At 35.5% G+C, this 14835-nt stretch overlaps 2 protein-coding genes across 2 annotated transcripts; one reads left to right on the top strand and one right to left on the bottom strand.

Moving 5' to 3' along the window:
- The first annotated feature begins 2372 nt into the window (after positions 1-2372).
- LOC118016276 (olfactory receptor 4P4-like) lies at positions 2373-3305 on the top strand. Its single transcript, XM_035013717.1, has one exon. It carries the CDS (start codon positions 2373-2375, stop codon positions 3303-3305), a length of 933 nt encoding a protein of 310 aa, XP_034869608.1.
- A 5303-nt stretch (positions 3306-8608) lies between these two features.
- Positions 8609-9615, bottom strand: LOC118015577 (olfactory receptor 4P4-like). Its single transcript, XM_035012320.1, is given in 2 exon segments — positions 8609-9072; positions 9074-9615. Coding segments are annotated over 2 exon segments (924 nt in total). The 3' UTR covers positions 8609-8690.
- Positions 9616-14835: the final 5220 nt, after the last annotated feature.

Raw genomic sequence — 14835 nt, 5'->3', positions numbered from 1 at the left:
ACAGCCCAGTGTTTTAAGGGATATCTACTGATACACTGATGTTATTATCTATGCTTTAAAAATAGGAAATGAATCTTGTCTTGTATAGGAGTCATCCCTTCTTCGCTTTCTATAGAAATACTTGAAAATAGGGGAAATAATACTTTCAAGTGATTGAGGAACACAGATTATAGGTTTTGAATCATGTACTGTGTAGATTTTGTATTTCTAAAAGTAAATTAAATAATAGGCCTTTCCACATTTTTTCCCCCGTCTTTTTAACAAGGTGCATTGGGGGCATTCATATAATTATACTTTCTTTTTTTTAAAGATTTTTATTTATTTGACAGAGAGAGATACAGAGAGAGAGGGAACACAAGCAGGGGGAGTGGAGAGGGAGAAGCAGGCCCTCGGCCAAGCAGGGAGCCCGAAGCGGGGCTCCATCCCAGGACCCTGAGATCATGACCTGAGCCAAAGGCAGACGCTTAACGACTGAGCCACCCAGGCGCCCCATATAATTATACTTTTTAAAAGAATAGTGTAGTTTGTCTGAAATATCTGAGTATTTGCTAAAACAAACTAATCTGCATTTTTAAGAGCCTTGTTTATTTTCCTGATAATCCCTAATCATTCTATGGATTTTCCATTTTGGGTCTGAAAGCATACTCTTAATAAAATTGCCCTTGCACCATACTTTTCAAATGTGATTTAATCTGTTCCCTGACAAAAAGTCCCCTGCAGATTAGATCTAGCAGAATTTTAGAGTGCCATTAAGGGATAAAATTGAGGAAAACTTAAGTTAATTGATCACCTCATGCAGCAAGTTAATCGTGAAGTAAAATTAGCCTGTAATTAAAACTTTAACTTGCAGTTCCTTTCCCTAAATCACAAGAATAGAATTTTTGGGAGAAGTTATACTAGAGCACTAGATTCTTTTAAGTTGTTGGGAATGATTTTAAAAGCCTAATATGTAATTGTCAATTGAGTGAGATGGCTTATTTGACCACTATCAATATTCCTTCTTCATTTTATGGAACAAAGGATACCAAAATATCAATTTGTGACAATTGATATTAACTCTCATACACTGGATAGATTTATATCTTTTTCTTTTCAAAACCCTACTTTAGGAAATTTATGTACATAAATTTGAATGGTAACTCCACTGAAAGGCAAAAGGGGAAGGGACATGTTATAGTTTTGAAAATCAATTGTAAATATATTGGTGCTGAAGTTATGAATAATTAACACAAAATGTTTTAAATACTAAGGTTCAGTGTTCTGTGTAGCCAAAGCAGAGAATTGATGGTATAATTTAGCGGGAAGTTGAACGCTTATTTCTCAAAAATTCTTCCTTAGTCTATCGATGACATTTGAAAGTCTACCAAAAGAAAGGAATTTCTCTGTCCTGAGGTTTGACAGATGTTACCAAAATGACATTAATAGAACTGGTTGTACATTACTTTGTTGCAGTGAGAGGGAAGTAAATTCAATGGGAATGAAGGAGGAAAGAGATGTTAAGACTGGCAATGTCTAAGTGAAAGGAGCACACACTTTCAGGATGGGTGGTTAGGAAAAAGTGAACAATTTATGTACATCAATTAAAAAGAAGCCAATTTATGCAAGCAAGTAGGGCATCACAGGGAGACTCTAAAATCCAAGCTTTACCTATTACCATTATCCTCAAATGCCTTGATGAATGTCAAAGGCATTTGTTTTGAAAAATAGAGATATTCATACTTCTCTTGTTATCCATTTATTGACTATGAAATATAATGCATCCTTCATTTGTAAATTAGATATATTTACAAATTAAGCACAAGAGAAATATAACTGATTATACCCATGTATAAATACTTCACAGTTCTAAATACATTGGTTGGTTTTTCTATTTATTCTCTTTCCACATGGGACATAGGGCAGGAAATTTCTCACATATAACATTATCCACCTATTATATGACATAAATTTGCATTTTTGTGTTTTTTCTCTCAATGTTTCATTTGTGTGTCTATTTTCTCAGTAATAAAGAATGAGAACAGGAAGGATATTTTTCTTTCTCTAAAAATACCATTTTTGTAATTTTATTGAGGCATAGTTTTATAATACATGTTAAGAATGATTACATAAATATACTGTATTTTACAATGTTAGTATTCATCTCGGGCACCTAAGATGTTTATCACTAATTAATATTTTCAAGAAAGGGACAAAAAGACCTGCAGAAAAGCCTTCACTGAAAAAATTTAGATTTCTATCTTCTTCAACCTTTGAACACTTTCCATTATAATCTGCCCCTTACCAACGAAAGATAGCGTCTCTTCATATTTAAATATATATCATAAGAATTCATAATTTATCTAATTTCAGGTAGCTACAAACTGCTCTGGATCATGCAAAATAGGAATAACATCACAGAATTTATTCTCTTAGGACTTTCTCAGAAAAAGGAAATAGAAATCTTCTGCTTTTTACTCTTCTTACTTTGTTACATTGCAATTTTGATTGGAAACCTGCTTGTCATGATTTCTATCACCTGCAGTCAACTTATTAACCACCCAATGTATTTCTTCCTGAGCTTCCTATCCCTGGCAGACGTTTGCTACACCACCACTGTGACCCCCAAGTTAATCATTGACTTGCTGGAAGAAAAGAAGGTCATTTCCTACAATGGCTGCATGACACAGCTCTTTACCATGCACTTCTTTGGGGGGATTGAGGTCTTCATCCTCACTGGGATGGCCTATGACCGCTATGTGGCCATCTGCAAGCCCCTGCACTACACCCTCATCATGAGCAGGTGGAAGCGCGATGCCATGATTGCAGCTTCCTGTTTTGGTGGATTCCTACATTCCTTTGGTCAGTTTCTCCTCGCCATTGTTTTACCCTACTGTGGCCCCAATGAAATAGATCACTTCTTCTGTGATGTGTATCCTTTGCTGAAGCTGGCCTGCACAGATACAAGCAGAATCGGTCTCCTAGTCGTTGCCAATTCAGGACTGATGGGTCTGGTGACTTTTGTGGTCTTGCTGGTATCATATGCTGTGATCCTATATACTGTCAGGTCCTACTCTGCGGAGAGTCGTCACAAAGCTCTTTCCACATGCAGTTCCCACATCACTGTGGTGGTTCTCTTTTTTGCTCCTTTACTCTTTATTTATATTCGACCAGCAACTACATTACCAGAAGACAAAGTGTTTGCTCTTTTTTATACTGTCATTGCCCCCATGCTCAACCCTCTCATATACACACTAAGAAATATGGAGATGAAGAATGCCATAAGGAAATTTTGGTGTCATGTCATGGGAAGTAAGGACATAAATTGAAACGCATCCCTGATTTTCACCACAGAGTTTGTTGAATACATGACTTCTCTACTCTGAAACCTTTAAAATGCATAATGCTTGTCTCTGTGTCTTGTATGTAGCTGCGTGTGTAGCCCCAAATATGAGCAAAAGATTAGGATTCCCCAGATTTCTCTCTGCTGTGCTTTCTTTTCTAGTTTTCTTATTTATATAACCTCTGCCCCGTTGATCCTTTGTCTGTGCAACTAACTTAGATATTTATCAGCAGGCTACCCAAGGCAGTGTGCTACACAAATTAACCCTGCAAACCTACATAGCTCATTTTTAGGCATGGCTACGTTCAATGAAGCCAATTCTAGCCACCAAACAATGCTAAAAAAAATAATTCTGAACTTTTACTTTCATCTGTTAAAGAATATCCTAACATACCTAATTCAAGTGCCACAACATATTTCTCAAAAAATTCTCCTTCTATTCTGATCATTTTGTAGCCAGTGGTATTCTGGAGCATCTCTCATGCTGAACACCAGCACTTCATCCCAAGCTGCATATTAAAACCTTCTCTTCTGCTTTAAGGCACGTGCTCTCCTAGCTCTCTTCATATATAAACTAACTGCACCTCTCTGGCTAATTCTAGCACCTTTCTGTGCAGATGTGGGGTATAAGGATGGAAAAAGTTGGGGACCACTCACATATTAATGTCACATTCCTGTTCCTGGTGAACTTACATTTTTCTCAGGATGGGCAAGTGGAAAATATCACTTAAACTCAGTGGTATGCTTTTTTAGCACTGTAAAAGTTAAAGACAGGTTTTGTTTTGGTTTGGTTTGGTTTGGGTTTGGTTTTAATGGTAATTGAAAGTCACCCTGAAGAAAATTAAAATTTGCTCCAAATCAGTAACAGCTAGGATTAAAATCAGGCCATTGGATAATTAATTAGAACTGAGGAGAAACTCAAAAGTTGTTTAGAAACTTTTTCAGACATGAAATGCTTGCAGAAGTATTTGTTTCAGGCTGATATAGAAGACATACTAAATAAAGATGGGTTATTATTTACTGTTGAGGCTTTCCTAAAATGGGTGGAGAACATAAAGAGAAAAATAACAGAGTGCTGTGACTCAGTTTAAAATAAGCAACAAATGGAAGTGAAAATATCACATGCTAAAAATTCTTGAAAAATACACCGACATACTTTCTTAGTTGTTCTTTGTCTAATTCTCAACAGCTATACCAGAGCTCCTAAGAGAGTGATGTGGGGGAAAAAAGAAATGATGTGGGATACAGAGGCAGAAGAAAAAATATTAAACTTCCTTACTACCCACAGCCCATTTACAAGTCCTTGAAACAGGCTGAGTGACATTCCTTGAGGCACTCAGCTGCCTTGATGTTAATACCTTGCTAAGGACAAAAGGCAATCTTAACCCAACCCCAGGACCCTGTAAGTCCACTTTAGCATATAAAAATTCCTTTGGAAACTTCCTTTATCTCTACCCACCAAGATCCATGTTTTGGCAATCATCCTCCAAGCATATGACCCATCTATATACATCTGAAAGGTCTCATGACTAAGGTTTTACTAAATAGTAATAAAAGACCTTTCCTAACAATAGCAAGCCCCCTCAGGATCCTGGAAACCTTGTTTCCAAAATACCTGGAAGGCTTACACTATCCCTAACACCTCCCCAACTTGAAAGCATATAATGAGCTGCTCCTCATGACCCCATTGCAGCTCTCTCTGCCCACAGGTCCGGTCCCTGTGCTTTAATAAAACCACCTTTTTGCACCAAAGATGTCTCAAGAATTATTTCTTGGACATCAGCTCTGGACCTCACCAACATTCAAAACTATATCAGAAGGGCGTGAAGAGGTACATTCCAGAGAACAGCAACAGAGCCAAAATATGAAAGATCACTTTCTGGTACAATAAGCAGAGTCTCTGGCAAGAAGACCAGCAAAACCTTGAACTTTGACGCTATTTCAGAAGCTCTGTCTTCCAGGCCAGCCTGACTTGTATTATTGAAAAATAAAACTTCTCATCTTCTCAAGAACATGTTTTTGTCATCACTTCATTGATTCTCCTGCCTTTCTCTTCAAGAGCAATTATTCTCTTTCCAGTGGGATCATTGATATCCGCATAAAACTGTAGGGAAAAATGATGAGATCCTTTGCAATTTAGTGAATGTTCTTAGCTCTTCCATTCATATTATCCACTTTTCATTGTCTTTGACCAGAATATTTTACAATGCTATAGATACAGAAGTTAACTCATAGAAAATAATAGGAATGCTTGTCCATAGAAATGCAAATTATGTCCAATGAAATGCAATTGATGGGAACCTTGTGGGTATTTTGCTAGTTTTGCATCCACTTATAAATTCATTTCAGCCTTCTTTACCAGACTATAAATGTGTGGAACATGTTGTTGTCTGAACCAGTGGTAACATCTTATTGGTTTCTGCATTCAATACTGAGTTAAATAAAACCTTTGAGGTGTTTGTTCATTATTTGTATAAAAATCATGATTTTATCCTCTTTCAAATTTGTTCTTTAACAAAATAAACTTTCTTTCATCTAAAATAAAACAGGGGCACCTGGGTGGCTCAGTCAGTTAAGCATCTGCCTTCAGCTCAGTTCATGATCTCAGGGTCCTTGGAATGAGCTCCAGTGTGAGCCCCATGTTTGGCTCCCTGCTCAGCGGGGAGTCTGCTTCTTTCTCTCCCTCTCCCTCTGCACCTAACTCCATTTTTGCTATTTCTCTCTCAAATAAATAAATAAAATCCTTACAAAAAAAGAAAAGAAAATTACATTTATATGTTAATTCAAGAAATTGCTGTTTTTATAATATCATCTCCTGATCTAAATCTTTGAGATATGATTCTGTCAGTGTTTATTTTATGGCTTTAATTAAGGTTATATGATTTTCTTCCTATTGATCCACAGCTTCTCTTAGTAAAATATATATGTAAATAACTTGTTTTCTTAATTGTAAATAGAACCTCTTACTTCCCTTTCTATGTTTTATTCCTAGATTAAATACAATCTATTTTTTTGGTGTATACATATCTTATATCTAACTACCTTACCAATTTTCTTATTAATTCTAGATATTTTTACCATTTTTTTCATTTCATAGAATTACAATCTACCCCATTTTATAGACGAAAAAGCTGTCTCACGGAATTTGAGTGTTTTTCTTACTAAATTAATAGCAAAAAAATCTATCTCTAATTCTCAGTTCAGGGCATGCTTCACCAAATCATTGCAGCCGTTGGTTGATTTAAAGAAAGTCACATATGAGATAAACTGTTTCTAGCCTGAGAGCATATTATTGTAATTTTATAAGATGTATTATTCATTTCTGGAGCATATAAACATAGTAAAAAGTTCACCAGGAAAATTTCAGCTTGAAAGGAACAGACCACATGCTAAATTGGGAAACAGAAGGAGTTTTAACACTACAACACCTGCTAGTTAGGACATTGAGATAAATTAAGGAAAGGGAGAATTTAATGCTATGGTCAAGGAACTAAGGAGGACATTAGAGGGTAAAAAAGTTCATTGAAGGAAGTAGATATTGAAGAAAATAGAACAAAATGGTAAAGGTAAAGTACTTGTAAGAAACACCTCAATATTGAAGAGTTTTAAAATATTTTACTATGATGTAAAATCCCTTTATTACTATAAGCCTATAAGAAAGTCTCCCAGAACCAGTAGAACAGTTGGTGTTTGAAACCAGGCATTCTGGATTTAGGGACCCCCACACCTCCCAACACACCTATTGCTTATGTAAGGTACATAATAATTAATATTTCTAATAAAGAAATTAAGATATACTATAAGAATTATAAGTTTTCCAGTTACTACATTCAAAAAACAAATATATTAAACACATTCCCACTAAAGGTAACTTTCTTGAAATGAGGAATCAAACCTGAAAATTAAAAATCTGAGCATACAGATGTCTTAAAATATTGCTGAAATTTAAAAAGAAACTATAAAAATAGATGCATTCATAGACATCTGCTGCTTGAAACAATTTCAATAATAATTGAAAAGATCTAACAAGCTTTCAGCAGACAATAAAGACAAAGTACATTTTTTTAAAGTTAATTAAATCATGTAATTGCAGTTTTAGAATGAATCTAAAGACAGGATATTTTAGGTATAAAAAAGATGAGAAAACACAAGTGTCTTGTAGAATTACTTAAACACTAATTCAAGGGACAAGTAGCATTATCTGTATAACATAAAAAAGTCAAAGACTTACTATTTAATAGTTTCCATAAATTAAAAGAAAAAAAGACTAACAGCATCCTGTTCTTTGCTTTTGAATATGCTGCTTGTAATCATACATTTGTTTGTTCTGTTTATTATCTGACCCTCTAGTCTCTAGCCTCACTGAAGGCAGAGACTCTTTCTTTTCTACCACCATATGCATTCTCTACGCTGAATTTTATCCAACTGACACTTTTTATTTTATTTTTTAGATGATGTATTTATTGGGCACCTGGGTGGCTCAGTCAGTTAAGTGTCTGCCTTTGGCTCAGGTCATGATTTCAGGGTCCTGGGATTGAGTGCTGGGATGGGCTCCCAGCTCAGCAGGGAGTCGCTTCTCCCTCTACCCCTGCCCCCTGCTCATGATCTCTCTCTCTCTCACGCTCTCTTTCCTTCAAATAAATAAATAAAACCTTAAAAAAATTATTCCTTATTTTAGAGAGAGAGAGAAAGAGAGATGGGGAGAGTGGGGGAGGAGCGGAGGAAGAGAGAGTCCCAAGCAGACTCCACACAGATCGGGGAGCCCCACTTGGGGCTTGATCCCATGACCCTGAGACCACAACCCTAGCAGAAACCAAGAGCAAAATCTACCTATATTTCTTATCTACCAGATGGTTTCTTATTGTTTCTGTCAATAGGAGTGCACATTCTAGTGATAGTGAAGTCAAGAGGAAGCGGGAAAAGATTTCCTTATATGCTCAAAATAAAGTATCAAATTAAGGAGGACTTAGGACTGTAATGTGAGGAGAATAGAGGAAGAATGAACTGAAAAAATAAATGAAAATTGTCCAATCATCAAAAATATTGTAATAACTTTGTATGGTGACAAATGGTAATTAAACTTGTTGTGGGGATCATTTCAAAATGTATCAAAATATTGAATCATTGTGATGTACACCTGAAATGAACAGGATATTGTATGTCAATAATACTTCAATAAAAAAGAAAACGTTTTTTAAAAAATAATAAAATCATCCAGTCAGGAGGGGTCTGAGGTAATGCTAAAGATTCTAAGCTCCAACCTGTGGTTGGCTTTTGCAATCACTATACACTCTTTGTATATCATTTATTATTAATTCTAGGGCTCAGGATAGAACCCTAAAGTGAAATTCTAGAATGCTTTTAATACAAGTTACTTCCCTTCCAAAAACAAATGATGACACCACATTTTCCTCATGGCATTCTTCATCTCCATGTTTCTCAGTGTATAGATCAGAGGGTTGAACATGGGGGCAATGATGGTGTAGAAAAGAGCAAACATTTTGTCTTCTGGGAAAGTTGTGGCTGGTCGAATGTAAATGAAGAGAACAGGCACAAAGAACAGAACCACAACTGTGATGTGGGAACTGCAAGTGGAAAGAGCTTTGGTGCGGCTCTCTGCAGGGTAAGCCCTGATGGTGTAAAATATCAGGAAATAGGACACCATCAAAATCACAAAAGTCACCAGAGCAATCAGGCCTGAATTAACAACTACCAAGAGACCAATTCTGTATGTGTCAGTGCAGGCCAGCTTCTGGATACACGTCACAGAAGTAGTGATCTATCTCATTGGGGCCACAGAAGGTTAGGAAGATGGTGAGGAGGAACTGACTGGCAGAGTGAATAAATGCCCCAGTACAGCAAGCTGTGATGATTGAGTTACACCTCTGGCTGCTCATGATGATGGTGTAGTGCAGGGGCTTGCAGATGGCCACGTAGCGGTCATAGGCCATCCCTGTGAGGACGAAGATCTCCACGCCTCCAAATAAATGTGTGGTAAAGAGTTGTGTCATGCAGTTACCATAGGAAATGGTCTGCCTTTCTGCCAATAAGTCAGTCATTAGTTCGGGTGTCACAGTAGATGTGTAGCAAAGGTCGGAGAGGGAGAGGTAATTAAGGAAAAAATACATGGGTTGCTCAATTAGCCGACTGCACATGATAGAAATCATTATGAGCAAGTTTCCCACCCAAATAGCAATGTAGCAAAATAAAAATAAGACAAAACAAAGGATTTCAATATTCTTGTTTTTGGAAAGTCCCAAGAGAATAAATACAGTGACATTATTGCTTTGATCCATGGTCCAGCATAGATAGAATACATGAATCACCTGAAATACAGAATTAACGAGGCCGTATTTAGAAAGGTTTCTTCAGTAGAGGGATGATCATATCCTATTCAAGGAATTTACTAGGTTGAATATGCCTCATTCAGTGTCTCAGAGAATAAAAATCGAGTATTCAATTAAAATGACTGGTAAGAAGACTGGGGGAACATAAATTAGCAGATTTTCATTAAATCTACCAGAAAATTGTGATCAATGTCTGCCTTAGTCAACAAGAGGGCCTTTGATCAATCCACAATTGAGTCTTGGATGCTACTGAAAACATGGTACTTATTGCTTAACAATGTGTTCCACCCAATACTTTTACAATTTTAGGATCAATTCTGACCAGATATCTTCATGATGTCTGTACTTTCATGATTCAGGGTCATGATTCAGCCCTGACCTTACATCTGGCTTCTCAATCAATTCCTATTTAAATTTCCTCTTCAACTCTTACTAAGTTAACGTGGTCACCCATACAATGAATAATAACACTGTAATAGAGATGGAATTTTAAAAAAATATTCATTTCCATAGTGGAATTTTAAGAACTTGAATTCATTAAGGACAAATTATTAAGAAATAACTTCTGGTGATTCTCCAAATCAGATTATATGGTATTAGCCAATAAGTTAAGAGGCTATTTTAATTTGAATAAAATATAATGCTGAATATACTATTGGCTTGAATTAGTCATCAAACATTCCTGAAATATGTTCTTTATCCTTGCTCAAGCATAAAGGCTTTTGCATAATTTTAAGTCTCTAAGTAAAGTCTTGGAATGTTCTCAGGCAAAGCCATTCCATCAATCTGTCTGCCTTTATTAGGAGTTTGCTAAATATATTCCTTGAATCTCTAGTTGTCTTGGTGCAGAAGACAGCTATGCTTAATGGCCTGCCTGGCAGTCCTTGATTCAACTTCCTTACAGACATCAGGCTACCTCGATTAACTGCCACATATTTTAATGCCTTTAAAAAATCATGTGTAGGGCACCTGGGAGGCTCAGTAGGTTAAGCGTCTGCCTTTGGCTCAGGTCATGATCTCGGGGTCCTAGGACTGAGTCCTGCATCCAGCTCCTTGCTCAGCGATGAGCCTGTTTCTCCCTCTCCCTCTGCTCATGCTCTCTCTCTCTCTCTCAAATAAATAAAAAAAAAAATCTTGAAAAATAAATAAATAAATAATTTAAAAATCATGTGTATAGTCTGATCATTCATTGTAGTTTTGGGGGAATCCCTTGTTACATGTCTTAATTCAGACACTAACTTCAGATATGACCTTTGCATGTCAGTTACTTTCTTTTAAGAAGTTTTTCTTCATTTGAAATCTAGAAAAATATATCTTGCTCTATGTAATTCAGACTACCACTGAGACTCAGCTTTGATCATAGGTGAGAAAAATCTTTAAAAAAAAACTGCACACGTCAGTATTATTGTGTTGAAATTAATGTACACAAAGAAAAATAAAATTATCTTATAATTTTATGACTATTTATAAAATTATTTTAGGCTTATAGAAGTTAAGGAACTTGTGTATAGTAACGTGACTAGTATATATAGCAAAGTAGGGTTTATAACCTGAGTTTTCTGACTCCAGTGCCTGTTTCTAAACACTTTACAGCCTCTCAAAAGGAAAATACTGAAGCAACAATATAAATTTAACATGAACTCTGGCTGTTCCAAATCTGAAATTTGCACACATTTCTGAATCTTCCAGACAAAACCAGGATCCGTCCTGAATGGATAATTGTCCCATTTTAGTCACTCAAATTTAAACGGAAAATGTGTAAAAGGAAACACAGAACTATAAGATAGACTCAAGTCTCCAATAAAAACCACAAACCAAATCAGTTCAGGATTCTGCAATAAATAAGCCAGTTCTAGAAAGAAAACAAATGTACAGCTCATGTGCTTCTCTAGGAAGCAATATATTTCTTATTCTCTCAAGCATGAGTGGTGATATTGTAACTTCAGCTATTGGCCAAGTGAGAAAAATAGATAGGAGAAAACTGTTTGGGTGCATGCCCTAATACTTCCACACCTTACATTTGGGGCCTAGTATACTCTTGGCATATAAATTTCCTATCTGTAGAATGAATGCACTAGCTTCAATGATCCCATCATGAGGTCTTTTGCAGAATTAAAATTACTTTATTATTAGTCAATGTTTTACCGACCATCTTCCTAAAGTTGTAATAATTTGTCCTTTTTTAATGTATAGGCATCTAATAGACAGAATTAGTACATGATTTTGATCTTATTTTTCTAGAATATGTGATTTTATCCTCAGTAGACAACCACGATCTCTTTGAATTTAGTCCTTTCTTAAACCAAAACCTTAGACTGTAGAATTCACAGTAAAATCTACTTTAAAATTAGCTGCTAATTAATGTTTTCCTAACATAGTAGTTAAAAATATTTTATTCAAAAGGTATTATTACATATTTCTGCAGAATAATGGAAAAAATTACTCACATTTTTTCCTCTGCACTTATTTTGAATGTGTTCTTCTTTTACAGTTTTTATGTCCTCTCTTCATTGAAATCACAAGCATTCTTTAACTATTTGAATGATTTTCTTTTAAGTTTCTGACTTGAAATTTTTCTCTACTCAGCAAGTGCTATTGATTAATTTCACTTTCTAATTCCCCAAAGTATCCATAAAAAATTACAAAATTCATGCATTTTTTTGTAACTACTCTCACCTGTCATACCTTCCGTTCAAATAAATGATAGGAGGTCACCTGCAGAAAAAAAACTTGAAGTCAAAACTTCATTTTCCAAAATTAGTCAAATCATAATTTATACACTCTGTATTTATACCACCACATTATTCCTGAGGGTCTCAAGGCTCAAATGCTAAGTAAAATTTTAGGTAAAGTTTATATCCTAAGTACTTTTGTTTCCTCCCAAGGTGTTGCTTTTTTAGTTCGAGTTAATTATTTTCCGTCCCCAAGTAATCAATTCACCAGTTAGTAGCCTCTTAGATCCAAGTTACCTGGCCAGCTCTACAGGTGGATGACAAATGCCCTACACAAAAGGTAAGTGCAGTGTGTTGTTAGAATCCCACTCATTAAAAATTCCTTGGTGACTGAGTTCTGTTGTTTATGCAATTTGAGGTGTTTTTTTTTTTCCCTTTGCTATAATCTGTGGATCCAACCATAGTTCTGGTCCTTATGTTAAGAAATCATATGCATCCATTCCCACATAGTGTTTTTATCATTGGATGTGTGTGTGTTCTTTAATGTATTTCATTTAAGGTAAATTTTCTACTTTCCCTTTAAGGTGAAATTTTAATGATGTATTTCTAATAAGGTAAATTTCCATTTAAGGTATATTAATTTCCTTTAAGGTAAATTTTAAGGAAAATTTATTAAAGACATATAGAACTTTCTTTCATGTCCTTTTAGGCTTACAAAATGCTCATTAAAATACTTTGTCAACAGTGGAGTTGAACATTCTGTAATTTTGCTCTAGTCTTACGTCATTTTCAATAACCTTTCCTCTTATATTTCTATTCAAAACTAATACTTGATTCTGCTTTGCCCTCTGAGCTCCACTAACAATAGCAAATATTTAGTAAGCATGTGCTCTGTGTCAGACCTGAACCATGAATAAGAGTTAATGGGTTTATAATCATTCATTATTCTGTACATTAATGCTTCTTTGGTGTCTTGTTTAGTGGGTAAAAAACATAAAAATAGCCCAAGGTCATAGCCTTTGAAAATTAGCACAAGCTGTTAGTTTGCTTTGCTTCTAAAATAGAAATCACCAAAGGATTCTGGGAGATCTCATGATCAGTCTTATTCCTTATAATCCAACTAAACCATTGTTTTTTTTCCTCCCCCAACCTTTTTCTCTTGCTGTTAGATGTCTCCCTCAATCTTGATTTAGTAGGTGTTTTTATGTCTCCTTCAGACCTCAGACTTTTTTTCCACGGAATCCCCTATATTCCTCTTCTCTTTCCTTACCTACCTTTGTCCTCACTGTGCCATCTCTTCTAGCTGCACTTGTTTACTCACAAAGCTCATCTACTTCATGGATTCTCTTCCCCCTTAGAAAAGGGATCAAAGTATATCTTCCTGAGTTCCTTACAATTCTTTCATATCTATGATGCATTTTGAGCTATTTTGTGTAAACTGGGTCATGGGTCTAAGTTCATTTTCTGTATATGGACATCCAGCTGTTCTATCACTGTTTGTTAAAAACTATCTTTTCTCCACCAAATTACCTTTTCCTTTTTGTTCCATTGATCTCTGTGTGTATGATTTTTACCAGTATCACATTGTCCAGTAATAGCACCCAGTCTTGATTACTCTATAGTAAGTCTACATTGTGTAATATGAGTCCTGCAACATTATGGGGTTTTTAAAAAATTATTCTAGCTATTGTGGTTGCTTTGCCTTTTCATATGAGTTTGAGAATCATCTTGTTGATATCTAAAAAAAAAAGCTTACTGGGATTGGAGAAATTGACATTTTAACAGTATTGAATCTTCTAATTAACAAGCTATGTATACTCTCCACTTGCTTAGCTCTTCTTTGATTTATTTCATTATTGGGCACCTGGGTGGCTCAGTTGGTTAAGCGACTGCCTTCGGCTCAGGTCATGATCCTGGAGTCCCTGGATCGAGTCCCTGGATCGAGTCCCGCATCGGGCTCCCTGCTCGGCAGGGAGTCTGCTTCTCCCTCTGACCCTCCCCCCTCTCATGTGCTCTCTCTCTGTCTCTCTCTCTCAAATAAATAAATAAAATCTTTAAAAATAAAAAAAATGATTTATTTCATTATTGTTTTGTAATTTTCTGAATATAGATCTTGCACATATTTAATTAAATTTATATGCAAATAGGTTTTATTATATATTTTTTTATTTTAGATTTCATTTTTTGATTGCTGGCAATCCATTATGCATGTGGACAGTGTGTCCTATGAACTTGCTAAACTCACTTACTCATTTCAAGAGATATTTGTAGATTCTTTGGAATTTTAACATAGGCAGGTGTGTTGCATAGAAATAAGGACAATTTTATTCTACTTTGTATGACTTTTGGGGTGGGTCTATTACATTAGCTAGGACTTTCAGAACAGTGTTGGATAATTAGTGGTAAAAAAAGACATTTTTGCCTTGTTCTAGAATAAGTTGTCTTTTACCATTAAGTATTGTATTAGCTATTGGCTATTCATAGATATTTTTAGTAG

This window comes from Mirounga leonina, unplaced genomic scaffold, assembly GCF_011800145.1.
Source record: "Mirounga leonina isolate KUSES-001 unplaced genomic scaffold, KU_Mleo_1.0 Mir_166, whole genome shotgun sequence".
NCBI lineage: Eukaryota > Metazoa > Chordata > Mammalia > Carnivora > Phocidae > Mirounga > Mirounga leonina.
The sequence above is the reverse complement of the archived record's forward strand: the minus strand, read 5'-3'. Positions and strand labels throughout refer to the sequence as shown.

What these genes read in the sequence shown, in the direction of transcription:
- LOC118016276 (XM_035013717.1), top strand. Translation starts at nt 2,373, where the DNA reads ATGCAAAATAGGAATAACATCACAGAATTTATTCTCTTAGGACTTTCT.